Genomic DNA, 15,393 nt, shown 5'->3' on the forward strand with positions numbered 1-15,393 from the left:
TCACCAAATATAATATAATATAAATACAGTAAATTGTCAGCACTTGTGTGTGCTTGCTAAAATAAGAACAATATCTGGGAGAAATTTGTTACATCTGATTAGTTACATGACGGCACAGTGTTGCAGCGGTTAGCATCGTCTCCTCACAGCAAGAGGGTCACCTCGGGGTGGGGGGGCCCTCCTGTGTAGAGTTTGCATGTTATTCCAATGTCTGCGAGGGTTTGCTCCAGGTACTCCGGCTTCCGGCTACCGGCTTAATGAATGAATAATTACTTACACGTAACTGAATTACAAAACAAATGTTATTGTGATTAGTCACAGTTATTGAAAAAAAGTAATTTAATTACAGTTTCTAATGAATAAAAAAGGGGTTACATCTGTATATTCTTTTGGATAAAAAGTTTATATGTACAGTACAGATAGAGTACATGAAGGATAAAACATTCATTCTGTTGCTTTGCATATTTTAGCTGTGCAGAAACACCTTCTATTGGCAAAGCCTATTTCTGGACAACTTTCAGCTTTGTTGCCCAGTTTAAAACATTTGTTAGAAAAGAAATCAAAAAGAATTCAAACATAATTTTTGACATTACTTTTTTGTAGTAATTAAATTAGTTACATTACTTATTACATTCATAACAAGATAACTAACAATCTGTAACCTGTTACATTTAAAAAGTGACCTATCTAACAATGGATATGAAACATGGTCGATTTAACTGACCAGACATTCGATGAAAAATTCTGTTTAATGATAGAGCTGTTTATACATAGATTTAACTCAATAGACCTTAAATCACAAAACGTTATTGTAATAATATCAACAAAATAGTGTCATTTAAATTAGCAAAGTAAGATGTCACTCTCATTCTAAACTCGAGTATCCTGTATGCATATTATGCAAACAAACAAACATTACAGCTCATGATGCTACTCTGTTTATGTAGTTGGTGTCTTGCCATTGTACTGGACACACTGTTGATGTTCACTAGCAGCTAATTTAGACCTCACTAAAATCTTTACTACTTTACCGAAATACATTTCTTATGTTTTAATGGTGCATCCTCATTTAGCAAATGATTAGTTTGAAACTACCTATTTATTAATAACTTATAACACACATCTGCATTTATAACACTTATCTCTGTGAATTAGTTAATGTGTACCTTTAATGTAAATTTAATTTACACAATTAACATTTATTTTTGTTGTACTTGCATGAGTCTTTATATGCTGCCATTACTGTCTTTTTACTGCTTTTATGTATTTGTTTTATTTTATTCTATTTCAACTACTGAGAGAAGTGTTGTGAAATGTCATTGTACCGGAATATAATGATAATAAAGATCATGTATGAGTTAATAAAATCTTAGGAGAGTCTTCAGATCAAAACTTTAGCTTTAAGAAGAGCTGATGCAACCCAATGCAGATCCTTTACCTCAGCAAACCCACAATGTAAAACCGACTGCAAGAAGTATATAAACTGATCACATGACTAATCTGTTTTGTGTGTAGAATCTTAATCTGCAAAGTTGGCAGCTCAATATTTTCTTCAAAAAAGTCAAACATCTAGTACTTCACTCCGTTTCACAGCTGGCTGTGATAGACGAAAAAGGAAAAGGAGAGAGGAAACAAGGAGACAGAAAAAAAGACTGTGTGGGGACAGGAGAAAGATGATTAAGGAGAGAGCTGATGGAGGTCATGAGGAAGACGGGAGCGAGGAGAGACGAACAGGGGAGAGGGAGGAGAGAGAATTAGAGAGGAAGGCTGAGGGACGCACAGCGAGAGAAGACAAAGGAAGAGAAAGACGGAGAGAGGAGGTGAGGAGGAGAGAAGGGAAGAGACAGAGAGGAGCGAGAGGGAAGCAGCAGGAGCTGTGGGCTACCTGTTACTGATTCAGCCTCTGACAATGCCTTTATAATGGGAAAGGGAGAGCAACGGAAAGGCTTAATTCACAGACGTGTCAGGGAGAGTTAAGCCGATTTGTGATTTCGATTTTCTGTGTTTGTGAGACTGAGTGTCTGTGAGAGAGGGGGTTTTAGTGTGCGTGTGTGTCGTGTTGTGTGTCTGTCCAGGGACAGACTAGGGAGGAAAGAAAATGAGGAGGAGACTGACACAAATAGACAATATATGTTTTTGATTCGTCCTCTGTGTGCGAGAGAGCACTATAATGAACGCTAGAGACGTGTTACAAATATATGACACCATGTTTACAGATCTCCTCGATGTATGCACATGTTTTGGTGTGTGTGTGTGTGTGTGTGTGTGCGTCTGTGAAAACCCCATCTTGCTTTAGATGGTATTGATCCTGCTCTAGACAGGAGACAGATGATATCAGTGTCCTGGCTGTTAAATACGTTGATATACTCTCAGCGACCGGAGACAATGTACAGTAAATAGGAAATCTTGTAAAAAATCTTACAACCTGCAGTGTTTTTTAATGACGCTCATTACAAGTAAATAGCAGCACTCCGACTGATGGAGCACCGATCGCTATCAGCTGATATTCATCACTTTGTCTTTGGAGCTGCTGATCAGAAATAACAATTGTAAAATGGGTAAAGCAAATACATAAATGTCACACAGATAGGGAGTGTTTTTACGGCCTGGTCCATTACTGCGAAGGGATGTTCACCACATCCTGTTTAGCAGCACATAGGCTCATGACGCAGCCAGGGAGGCTGTTTAAATCCTTGCTGCACAGAAATTCACCTAGTTTTGTGAATGTACATAAGAGATATTGTATTTTTGTTTGCGACCATGTGACTGAAAGACATGCAAAATGTGCTTTGTCCAAAGGGAGTCAACAATTAAGAAATAAGGAACAAAATTGCTCATCTTACAGGGTGTAACAGTATTAAAACACATAATGAAGCTCTGCCCAAAGTAAATATTCTTTGCGGACTAGCAGCGTATCATTTTAAAGTGAAAAAAAGAGCTTTTTTTGGGGATGTCTTCTGCAGAGACTTCTTGTGAAACCTAGAAAAGCCTGTATCAAATCCTGACTCTGATGATGACTTTAAAACCGTGATCAGTATCAGCCCTTAAAACCCGATCAGAGCAACATGACAGCGAGTCATTTTGCTCATCTCTGTTGCTGCTGCAGGTTATAATATCCAACATTATTGCCTATCTACTCTGTTGCTTCAAACCAGTGCTGATATATCACCACCTTCAGGCGCTGGCAATGCCCTCGCTCCGAGTGAAAACTCACACACCAATCCTCACCTTGTAATGATAATAATAATGATAAACTTTATCCAGCACTTTTAACGTCTGAGATATATTTTGTCTTTTTTAGGGGAGCAGTGGAACGTCAGAGGGAGATAAGAGGACAACAGTATATGCCACATAGAAGCAGTATACGTTCTCTGAAAGCAGACAACCTGAGGATGAGAAGTTTTTCTTTTCATAAATCTGCAATAAACATGTTTGACTTCGGCGCCTATTCTAGCTGAAAGTTTAGAGGATTGGAACATTTTGATGGAAGTATGTGATGGCCATATCCATGCTCAATTATGTCTCATTAGTTGTTGCAGCAATTTTAGGGTTGATACCATTTGTTACACAGATTTGGGGCAAAACGTAACCATTTCTGACCACTCAAGAATTGATAATGGCAAAAATCCCTCCAAAGTACCACATTAAGACACCAAGACCTTGTAGAACTGCTGTGATTTGGTATCAAAAATCTCTGATATTTGGAGGTTGCTGTAAGAATTGGATTTTTCGGTAGTTGGTAGTCTTTCGCTTGCTAAATTTAGCAAACTTTGGAGCATTATTTAGCCCCCTTTCTGACAAGTAAGCATGACACGGTTGGTACCAATGGATGCCTTAGGTTGTCTAGTTATGACACAGCTACCTAGCTTAAAAAAACCCGATCACAACAGAGCCTCTTGCAAACAGGACTGTCTGCTAAGATCACCGGTGATCCTGTGGGTCTCAGAGTGTTCAAACTATTGAAAAAGTGCCTTACATGATGGTCCTGATGTTTCACTGCTGGCAAGAAGACATCTGTATTGTTCACAAAATCACTAATAGTCTGGTAAGAAATAAGAATGGGGCTTGAGCGATGAAAAGTTTTCAAAGCGAGTGTGCATTCTGACAGGTGAAATGTGAAAGTTGGGGGAAAAAAGACAAGCGAGGCACATTAAAAGCCTCAAAAACGTCAAACAATGACCGAGGCTGTATTCCACCCAAACAAAGCATCACTTGTGTCGTCCACATGAAAGGAGACCCGCGCTTGACTCAACACATTCCTCGCTGTATTTGACAGTTGGTTTCTCAATGTGGGGTTCTGTGGTTTGGATACCGATGCTGGTGTGTGTACGTCAGTGTGTTTTTTTGTTGGGGTAAATGTGACACACAAGACTGCGGGAGACGTGCAGAGGTGCTGCGGCTTCCAGTAATTCTGCTAATGCTTTGGTACCACACAGACGTTTCTCCATCTCCAGTGAAACACAGACACAGACTGAGCTTGTTCACAGAGTCGTTATTGGTCTGGAAAGCCTGGTGTTATAGAACATCTGCTGATGATTGACTGGTAACTTTATACAGCACAGAATGCCAGGGACCCAAAATACTAAAAGCTTACCCACCTGTAGGTACTGAAAACGTAACCCTAGAAGCCAAAAAATTACATAAGTTACTGGATAGTGTGTCTATGCCTTTGTCCTTAATCCATATTTATATGTTCCTGCATCATCTGAGTGTGTGTGTACGTGCTGTCATTAATCTTGTTCTGTGTTTGTGCTTAACACTACCACCCATGACTTTGCCTTTACCTATCTCGACTGTGACCACAGTTTTTCAGACGCCCTCAGGCACCTTTCTCTGCAGGTAAGTCCAAAAAGGGAGCCAGCATCGAGGGTCTTTCACTCTAATCTGCAGCCTGAATCCCTCCTTGGGGCTAAGAGACTACCAGGGCTGCCCTGCTATTACCAACAGTCTGTCTACAAGACACAACGTGCCACAGACTAAGCCAAGAAGTAGCAGCCCGCACTGATGAATAGCAATGAACAAAGCCTCACAAGTTGACATTGACGCAGATAGCAGCTTATCTTGGCCTTCGCCATCATGTGTAAATTTGAAATCTCATTTTTTAACGGTTATGAAAAGCTTAATTGCAAACCCGACAAGAACCTATAGGGAAAAGGGGGAATCGTTAGTGTGAGAATGAAGCAGCTGAGGGGCCACAACAATGCATGTGAACAGATTAGCATGTGGAGCAAGACGCCGCTGAAGGATGTCTCACCTCTGGCTAAGATGTTTATCTACTGTGTTACTATTTGTCCTCCACAATGAAATGACAACAAGAGGGATGATGGATCGGTCTCCTGCCACTTATTGATTCATTTGTCTGTCAATCATGTGCAGTATCTCAGAGGAGGCTGAGTGGATTACAATAAAATGTTTTCCCACTGATATCAACACTTTGAAAATGAAACAAGTTAGTGTGAGCAGTTTTTCATATTTATTGTATTATGGATATTTCACAGTCTAATCACTCACTGTTTTTTAAATGTAAACAAGGCAGGATTTATCTAGAAACAATGAACAGACTCGTACAGAAGTAATACCTCTCAATTATCACTTATGACCCACTAGTGTGGGTGGTGTATTTTTCTGCAGAGACCCTGCCCTCTGCTTGGAGTTTCTTATTTTCTGTGTTCAGGACGTTTATGGGTGCGTACCCCCACAGCGCTCAGGTGAGGTCAGGGCTTTATAAAAAGGTAGTGATGAGGTGCCAGACAACAAATACAAATATAGCACAAATATAGCGTGACTGCTTTACTTTCACTTTTGCTGTCTAAAGGAGCCATAAAAAAAATAAAATACTTGTCCATTAAAGCTCTTTCTGATTTAGAGGTGAAAATAAGGGGACATATGTTACTAATCTGCCCTGATTGAAAGTGTTGGTGGCAACGCTCTTGCTTTGTTGTGCACAAATTAAATCAATCCCTATTATGTCTAATTGTGACTTTAAAATGTTCAAAATAATGAGATTATTATCAAAAAGAAACCACTAACTTGAGGAGGATATTTGGATGGATTTGGACTGTGTGTGTGTGTGTGCACATGAGAGAGGATAAGGATGCTAGATGAAGCATATAACAGTATTTGTCATGTCTTCATGGGAGGTCCATTTCTCTCCACGCTCAGATCAACCATACTCTGACTGCCTTTTGCAGACAAATGGATCATTTCACACTCAAGGATCTCTCCAGAATATTTACCCGATTTACAAAAGAAAAAAAAAAAAAAGATTAGAAATCCAATTAAAAAAAGCAAGTGAGCTAATAAAGCCTGTCTCAAAACGTATTTCTGCTACTATCGCAACATTTCTCGAGGTAATATCCAAAAGCTTATAGTGAAAGTGCAGCCGCTCAATCTCTCCGTCAGTCACCCCGTGGCACTGCAACAATATCTCTCTTATATGAATGCAACTTTAACCCTGAACAGACGATTTTTGCTGGCAGCAGCACAGTAGCTGCAGTTGTACTCTGAAAGGGCAGTAGCAAAGAGAGAGTGAGAGTAAGAGAGGCAGGAGGGATGAAGTGAGACAAAAACAGGGAGAATAGTGAGGGAGATGTATAGAAAGAAGTAGAGGATGGGAGAGAGGGATAAAAAGATAAGAGAGGGGAGAGAAAGAGCGGCGAGAGCAACTCAAGGACGACTGTAGCCCCGTCTCAAATTCTGCCTCGCCAGTCAAATCCATGAGACCGACATAATGTTCCCCTTCTGAATCTGCGAAACGTTTTTCGTGTCAAGTGGGGAGATGGGTATCACACAGTGCACCGATTCACCCCTATCCGAGGAGGGCAGATAGTTATGGTTCAATTCTAAGAGGCCCAGCGAGCGTCCATTCAAAGCCAGAGCCAGGGAGAACTGGCTGGGGTGCAACGGAGAGGAATTCAATAATTCACCTTCAGTGTGTAAGAGCCAATGCATTCCAGCATACACACACTTGAAGCACATACAGTTCACAGTGAGGAAAAGAAAAAGAAAGAGGATGGATAAGTCATGGGGAAAGACAGCAATGCTGCGCTTGGCTGGCACTGCAGCTACCCCGGCACTCCTTGGCAGTATGAAGTGAATTTGAGAGTCTCTCTGCGTGATTGATGACCTAAGTGAGATTTACCATTAAGAATGTGTTTTTGCACTAAAAACAATATGTGTGTTTAGGCAGCTGTGCATCTGAGTGTGAGCTGCATGTGTGTATTTGTGTTTTGGGGCATTTAGTTGTTCAGTTTTCTTCCCGTCTGCAAGGTCTGCTGACTTCTGTAGCACTGACCAAACAACAGAGCACAAAAGGCAAGCGGTCATGCTGTTCTGACATCCCATGCCTAACTGCCAAACAGAGCACAGCATTAGACGATCTGAGAGACAGTGTGAGCGGAGAGGAGAAAGGCAAGACAAGTGATAAACAGAGGGAATAAAAGGAAGAAGAACAACGCCTGAAAGAACAAGCTGCAACCTCATTTAGCTGTCCACTTTAAAAAACACTGTCACTTTCTATCAAGTTCCACGCCAAGTGCATCTCGCCCATTAATTGGGGATAAACAAATTTTGAAAACTGTTCTCTCCTCACTCTCTCTGTCTTCCTGCTAACAAAGTGCCGGCCCCTCTGCGGGGATGAAGTCCAGTTTTGTATGGATGAACTTGTCAAACTTAATCTAGTCAGATAAAAACAAACACCTCTGCCGAAGCGGTGCAAGCTGCAATGCTCTCTGTTTACTGTGCAATAATCAAACTCTGGGTCAAGTTGCTCTTAACGTCAACACAGTTTGATTTACTGCCATTCAATAAATCATCTATTACTTCCTACCACTTATTGCTTGACACAATTTTTTTAAAGGAGTTTACTGGGAGGCTGAAATAGAGAAAACCATGCAGTAACACAGCATCAGCTGCAGCCTTTAACCCTTTAAATACATTTACAAATAAGCTAAATTTGTCCTAGTGAGAGCCAGTGTACTTTTAAGGCCAGGAGATAATTTCAGTTCTCTATGCCAGTGGAAGTTGCTCACCCAGACAATGTATCATGATTGTCTTCATGGCAGGCATTAATACAAGAGGAGTGGAAAGTACAGATAACTCCAAATTAGCCTAAAAAGCACTACTGTAGCTTTCAATGGAATATCAAAACCAGTGTACGTCACCAGAGAATGTTATTGAGCATGTATGATCCCACATACAATCTTTGCAGATGTTAGCATTTAACAGTTTAGCCTTACATATTAGTTGAATGTCATATATGTACATATATGGGTATATCCTGCAGCTGGATACAGAATTTGGATCTGAAACATTGTTTTCATCAGTGTCTAAAGCTGCGTCCAAAATTTCATACTCACATGCTATTTAATACACTTAACTGGTTAGGTTTCCAACATACTAAAAAGTCCAACCTAGTATAGGTTGGACTTTTTAGTGTGTTGGAAACCTAACCAATAGCATGTGAATTGCAAGGTATTGCCAATAACATATTAAAGCATGCAAACACTAGACCCTACGTTGGCATGAATATCCCACAATGCAATGCTGTAGACGAAAATGTTCACACTTTGTTTTCTTTAATTATTTTTTAGTTGAGCTGAGGTTGGAATGGGTTGGCATGGTTACGAGACCCCGACCAGCAAGGAGGTTCTCAGGAAGTGACAAGGTTATTACAGCTCAGTGTGTAAAAGATGCATGCTGCTGTTTCTTTACACAAAAGTATGTTGAATGATAATACACATATTGGCAATGTAGTGCAGAGTAAGCACTTTCTGACGCAACATAAGGCTGTGTCTGAAATTTTCCCTTATTTACTAGCACTACATTTACTGTCCACCATATTCCTAAGCACCTGAATTCTGAGTGTGAAAATATATTTACTCTGTAGTGCCAGTGTTCATAGAATTTACACTATATCCCACAATGCCATACCAGATTCAAAATTACCATGTGTGGCTCTTCATCTGGCACTGTTGCCCTTGTTGAAGCATTAACTGTATACACTCTTCAGTTATAACTGTTAAGTGATTTGTTAAAGTTTTTCTGTTATCGGCCTACTGCTAACCAAGCTAGGCTGATGTGTTGCTAATAGGGACTTCAGGTGGCCTCACAGAGGTTCAATGTTCTGTTTCTCATTAAAACCTCCACTGTTAAATATCCATAATGGTTTGACCGAGCTTGCTACTATGCTTCTAATATGACATTCCACTTAGCCTCACTGCTAAATTTTACCATTGGACTGACTGATATGTGTTCTACAATACACACACATGTATCTCTTCTATTGTGACATCTGACTGGCTTGCTGTGACCCCTTCCTCTTCTTCGCTTGACCGCCTCCATATTGCCCCGGACACCAGGAGCGCCATTGCACAACGCTCCATTGGTTTAACACGCGACACGTGGTGGGGCTCGCCAAACTGCAGCACAATCAATTGGTTTTTAATGCTTTGAGTAGACCCCCGAGCTCTTGAAGCTAGCATGCTTGGGTAATTTGATGTGATTCACTGAGCTGGTGGCAGGCTGTGTGTGTGTAAGAGGCGGTCTGCTGTGTATGTGGCTGGTAGCGGATATGAGCCCGGGTCATAAATGGAGACAGATTGGTAGCTATGATCCACTGACAGCAGTGACAGCTGGGGTTAGCAACTAGCAGCCGTTTGGTGACAGAGAGAGCCACTGGAACACAATGGGGACGGGGCCATGGGGATGACATGGCCACATGGCTACTTCTGGCATGAAGGCATGATGAGATGAACACCAGAGTACAATGTGGCTACTGGCTAGTGGCTACTGCCAATGGCTCCAAGAGGCCTCATGACATAATGCTGGAAGAGGGATGGTCCTCAGGCAGCCGTACAGATTGGCTGGGAATAATAAGTATGGACCACACATATGGCTCTACATAACACATACAGTGCACACAAACATGTATCAGTCAAACAATTACACATAGACGATGAGGCTGTGTATGGTCTGTCTGTGTGCTGACACACAAACCATAACAACACCTAACTGGAGAGTCTGAGAAGATGCCAGAAGATGAAGAAAATGGTGTGTGCATTGAAATATCCACATTTATTGGTATAGGCTAAATGTAAAGAGAGATGTGTTTATGTGCACATGTTTGCAGAGATATACACATACAGATTTGCACACAGGTACACAGCACTGCTCATGCTGTGCAGTTGTCCTTTACTTTGTTATAATGTATAATATGACAATTCATGACACTGTCACTCTCACAACAGGCAGCAGCAGCAGGAAAAATACTTAGCTTGTTAGCGTGCTAACTTTAATCCTGTGTGAAACTAGTGTCACCAGGAAAGTGCAGTCCTGACTGAAAGGTAGCAAGCTGCGGCGAAGAGGAGAAGGCCAGGTGAGTTTAGAAACTCGTAGGACAGGCAGGAGGTCGCGCGGCTGAAAGGCAAACTGAGTGGCTTGGAGGGCAGCTGCAGCTGGGTGTGGTGTGTGTGTGTGTGTCTGGCTGGCTGGTGGCCTGCTGCGACCAGATTACATGTTCACTGTCCCACAGCGGGAGTGGAAGTGGGATGGGTAGGACTGAGTGGTAAATGGCCACAGCGGGGAGCCACGCGGCTGGTTGAGCACTCCTCCAGTGAGTGAGTGCTGGACCATCAGCTGCAGAGTCCAGTGTTTCCCAATTTGTTCGATCACAGGGACTCGCAAGCAGGTGTCTTTTTGACTCAGGCTAACAATGCCATTGACATGTCCGTGGTTGCACATCATTTGCAAGTAGTAAGAAAAAAAGAAAATAGTGGTTGATTTTATTTTTCGGGTGGCTATTAACATTTGCCCTCTTGGTTAACTCTGCCAACAACAACAACAACAACACTGACTAACTGCGGAGGGAAACATAATTGAATGACGCAAGAAATGGCATAACAAAAAAAGCCCCTTTTACACAAGCACCACAAACGTGAATTATCTAGACATTATCCAAAGGAACAGTATGTGAGAACACAAATGTCCAAATCAGTTGGGCTGGACATAAAACAGACTTCATCCTGCCAGCCCCCTAGTACAGAGTCTGTGTAATGTCTGATTGAGCCCATGTGAACAGAGCAGGTAATTGTCAGGAGAATTCACAGTAAGCAAGTGGGCATGAATTGATAAAGTTTCTATCATGAGGCTCATGTGAAACCGCAAGAAAACAAACATCTGAGAGTAATGAAATGTAAACGTCTAACTGAAGAGATGACGAGATTCAGGAACTTATGTCGGTAAAGGCCGAAGCAGAAGTCGTCAAATCGACAAATCGACAAATTCATGGAATGGCAAGAGAGTCTGAAGTTTATGACCATATTACGAGCGGGCTACATGACCACGGTATAATCCTGGCCATGTTCTTCCTCTTTCATGCTCTTCCAAGGTTACTTCAGCAAAAGATAACTCAAGTTACCCTCAGGGATACAATCTCTTTTCCACAGACAAAATGACGTCTGCATCAGTAAAGTTATACAATATTTTCATGCCTCCTTTTCTATATTATAATGCACTTCTAAGTAGCAGTGCACACTTTTACAATAATATGCTTTCATCTACTGTATGAAATCCCGAAGTGCACTCTGTATTGCACTGCAGGGCACTGTAGTGCAGCACACTTAAATAAGATGTCTATTTGGCTAATTTTTGTCTGTGGAACAGTGAAACCGTTTCACGATTGTAAAGAATCAAATACATGTGCCCTTGCCTGGTTCAGAGCAATGAAGAGCAGCGCACACTGAATGTGCTTCAGGGGCCACGAAAAGCCTCAAGCAAACAATAAAGCCTCTGGCAGAATGATTAAAAACCTCGAAGCAACAAAACGAGAACACTCGTGGAGCTCTGATCAATTAAAGCTCAACCTTAAAACAATTTACTAAACTACTAATGCTCTTTGTTGCCACAACATTAGGGAGGCAAATCTGGGATGTGTTCCAAACAATACTATTGGTTTGTTACGGATGAGTCCAAGAAGTGGATATAAATACTGTGGACTATTAGAGTCTCTAATGAAATTTTAAAGACATATTTGTTGTCTGACTAAAAACCAAAACATCATTTAATTTTAGTAGAAGTAGTAAAATATGATTTTTACTAATAAAGAAAATAGTTATAACTCATCAGTGTGGACTTTCTTTGCAGACTGGATGACATAGTAACAAAATTCTGGACTCCAAGAAAAACAATATTCTATACTTCAACTACACTCTTAAAAATAAGGGTTCCAACAGGGTTCTTCTGGAAGGGCTGAGGTTCTACCCAGAATCATTTGCTTCTGAAGAACCGTTTTTTGAAGAGTCTTTCAAGGACTGTTGAAAGCACTGGCGTTAAAAGATCCTTACCCTTAAATATCTAAATGTTTACCCATGTTTCAAATAGTATTTTCGTATCTGGAATGTATCTAGAATCCCTCCATCAATTCATGTTACTTATGTTCCTCCATAGTTGATATCTTTGCACCTTACTTCATGCCATATAAAAACACATGGTCTACTGAAATCCTGTTTTCTTCCAGGTTCCTCGTACTTGGCATTTTGTATTGGGTCATTCACATGTAGCAAAGTTTCGGTTCCCAACCCTACTGGGCCATTGCCTTGGTAAAGGCAGTAGTGATTTCACAAAGTCTCCACCCCCTGTGATTTTGAACCAGGAGTGTTGTGGGCTGGGCTGGACAACATCAGCTGTGACCTTTAAGGCCGCCTCAAGGCAGCTGGATGTGGCTCCCTTGGCCTCGGGCTAAACTGTTAAACTAAAAGCATGGTTAGTGGGAGAGAGATCTATGGGTAATGTCGTCAATTACTAGTTTTAGAGCAGCACCGGGCAGATTCTAGATGAAACCCTTGGAATATAAAAGTGTTCTTAGAAGAACCCCTTGGCTGTGGTCTTGTTATCACCTATAGACAGTGGAAAGGTTCTGGATGGAACCACCTGAAAGGGCTCCAGTTGGAACCATTACACCACAGAAGGGTTCACTATAGAGCCTCTTGAAGGGGGGTTCTAGGTGGAATCTTTCACAGATGGTTATAGGTACAGCCCTTTGGGTTCTAGGTAGAGCCCCCCGGAAAGGTTCCAGGTGGAACCTTTATAGACTGAATCATTGTGGCTTCGGGCTAACGCTTCTGGGTAGACAACTGGTTATTGTTCCGAATTGATGAGATATGTGAAATCGGCAAACTTGTTTAATTCTGTTGTAATTTTCATCTGTAACAGTAACATTTAAAGACATATAGTTTAACACAGTGGTCTGACCTATCTGATGTTTCTGCTCTGCGTATTTTAATTACTGTGTTGCTTTGCTAGCATCTTTGTTAAACCAAAACTACCGGCATGGAAGCTAAGCAATATACTGCTGTGGATGAGGCTGTAGCAACACGTATTTTAGCCACCTAAAAAGACCCACCTAAAATACTCAATAGCAGTGTAAGTGTACACTATCTTTGGAATATTTTCACCGCTTTACCTCACACACTAACTGATCAAAGCAGCAGTGGGCCAGCAACTCCCATGTTCTAAAATGACTGTCTTTGCCAGTGGAATCTGGTGGCTTTGAGATTCAGTTACCTACAGTAATGGAAAGAGCTTTGAGACTGCAAGGTAAATATAATGTACACGTAAACTGATTTTTCTTTGTGTTTCAGGTGGCTAAAAACTAACCAACTAAGGCAGCGTTAGCTAAGTGCTGTTTCATGGTATGTATGTGACAAGGAGGTTTTCTACCCAGAGGTTATTGTAAACAGGCACTGAGATTCGGTCTATGAAAGGTTCTACCAGGAACCAAACCAGGTTCTCCTATGGGAACAAGCCGAAGAACCCTGTATGTTCTAGTCTTCACCTTTATTTCTGAGAGTGTGGAATGACTGCACACCATTGGATGCAATTTTGGTAATCTTCTACTGTGGCAGACAGTGCTGTGAACTTAATCTAATTAATATTAATTTTTCCCTGTCTGCTGTCTGGGCTGGTAACCCCGAGCAACAGTCCACGGCCCATCTGTATTGTGCTGCGGTTTAGTAAATGATGCCGAATTGCTTCCTGGCACATCCAACACCTATAAACTCCTGACCAAAAAAAATAAAACGAAATGTGTTTGTATACTTAGGAATGACGGAAACATGTGGTTATCAGAATGGGATAATATGCTTTCATAGAGCTGTGTATAGTAACTGCAGGACAAAAGTGGTGCAATCATTTAGCTATAAGTTTCATGTGGAGCTGAAATGGCATGTGCATGTATGCAATTTAGCTGGTTTGACATTTGACCTGCAGCAAAGGAAGAATGTGGCTTAAACGTTTTTCCATACAGAATCTATTTTTCTGATCAGTCGCATTGCCCTAAATATAAAAAAAATCCTCCATGTTGTAAACTATTTTCAGCACAAACGTGAAATGAACTTCTTTTAACGAGTCCCCTCTAAAGCCTTTCAACAACTCTGGCAAAACACTGCAGAGAGGAGAAACTGAAGGCAAACCATTTTACATACATTTCCAGCTAAAGGTGGGCCCCAATGGGGAGTCAAGGGCAGCTACTTCAGGTGAATGGTAGAGTACTTACTGTAGGTTGCATAACATATTGTTGATGAGGCATCCATGACGTACTCTGGACCTAAGGAGAGACACATAAAATGTACAATATAAATTTTCCTCAATCTTAGTAAGATCCGAGTGGTATCCCACATAAAGCAATAAACGCTGTTCAAATATTCACAATATGTTCAAATACTCTCGAGTCTGAAGGTTTTAAAGTGATTGCAATGGTTTTAATGCACCAAAATGGCTGAACTTTACACAGATTAAGTTGTGCCAAAGAATTACAGAAAGAATTTGAAAGTCTGGAGGCAGCAAATCTCCCTCCTGCCTTCTCATTATTGCCAACAGTATGACTTGTGCAAGGAGCCCATAAATTAGGTTCCTTCTCTATTATAATAATATTATTAATGCCGTACCCAGTGCTGTTGCAAGAGGGGAGAAACATTGTGAAAATTCGAGGGACAGACAGCTAGAGAGAACATGTTTCAGTAGGATTATTTAAAGGTTTAAAAGAATACAATAAGAGGACTTTGAGAGTGGTGGAGAGAACTCAGAGGTATGCCAAGCTAATACCAGAGGAAAACATATGGAGACATGCATACTCACAAATGTGGATGGGAAAGGTAAAGAGATGGTGAAACAGTGACAGACAATGATCAAGAGACTGAGGGAATGGAGGAACAAACAGAGCTTTTAGATGTGCTGGAGAGAGGAATTAGACAGCTTGTAGCAGACAAACACACAGGCTGGCCACTGATCCTGGTAAAATGATTAGATTAAACAAAGACAAACATGGAATAATCTGCTATAAGAGCAATCAATCCTCTGTGCCAACCCAAACGCGTGATTTGGATCCACACCTAAACA

At 41.1% G+C, this 15,393-nt stretch overlaps 1 protein-coding gene across 3 annotated transcripts in view; it reads right to left on the bottom strand.

Moving 5' to 3' along the window:
- Positions 1 to 15,393, bottom strand: part of rbms3 (RNA binding motif, single stranded interacting protein) — a 382,296-nt gene that overhangs the window by 26,863 nt on the left and 340,040 nt on the right. For all 3 annotated transcript variants that reach the window (XM_049601753.1, XM_049601755.1, XM_049601754.1), the window contains one exon: positions 14,552 to 14,602. In XM_049601753.1, the coding sequence (XP_049457710.1) occupies positions 14,552 to 14,602 (51 nt within the window). The remainder of the gene's footprint in view (positions 1 to 14,551; positions 14,603 to 15,393) is intronic.

Source organism: Epinephelus fuscoguttatus, linkage group LG17 (assembly GCF_011397635.1).
Source record: "Epinephelus fuscoguttatus linkage group LG17, E.fuscoguttatus.final_Chr_v1".
NCBI lineage: Eukaryota > Metazoa > Chordata > Actinopteri > Perciformes > Serranidae > Epinephelus > Epinephelus fuscoguttatus.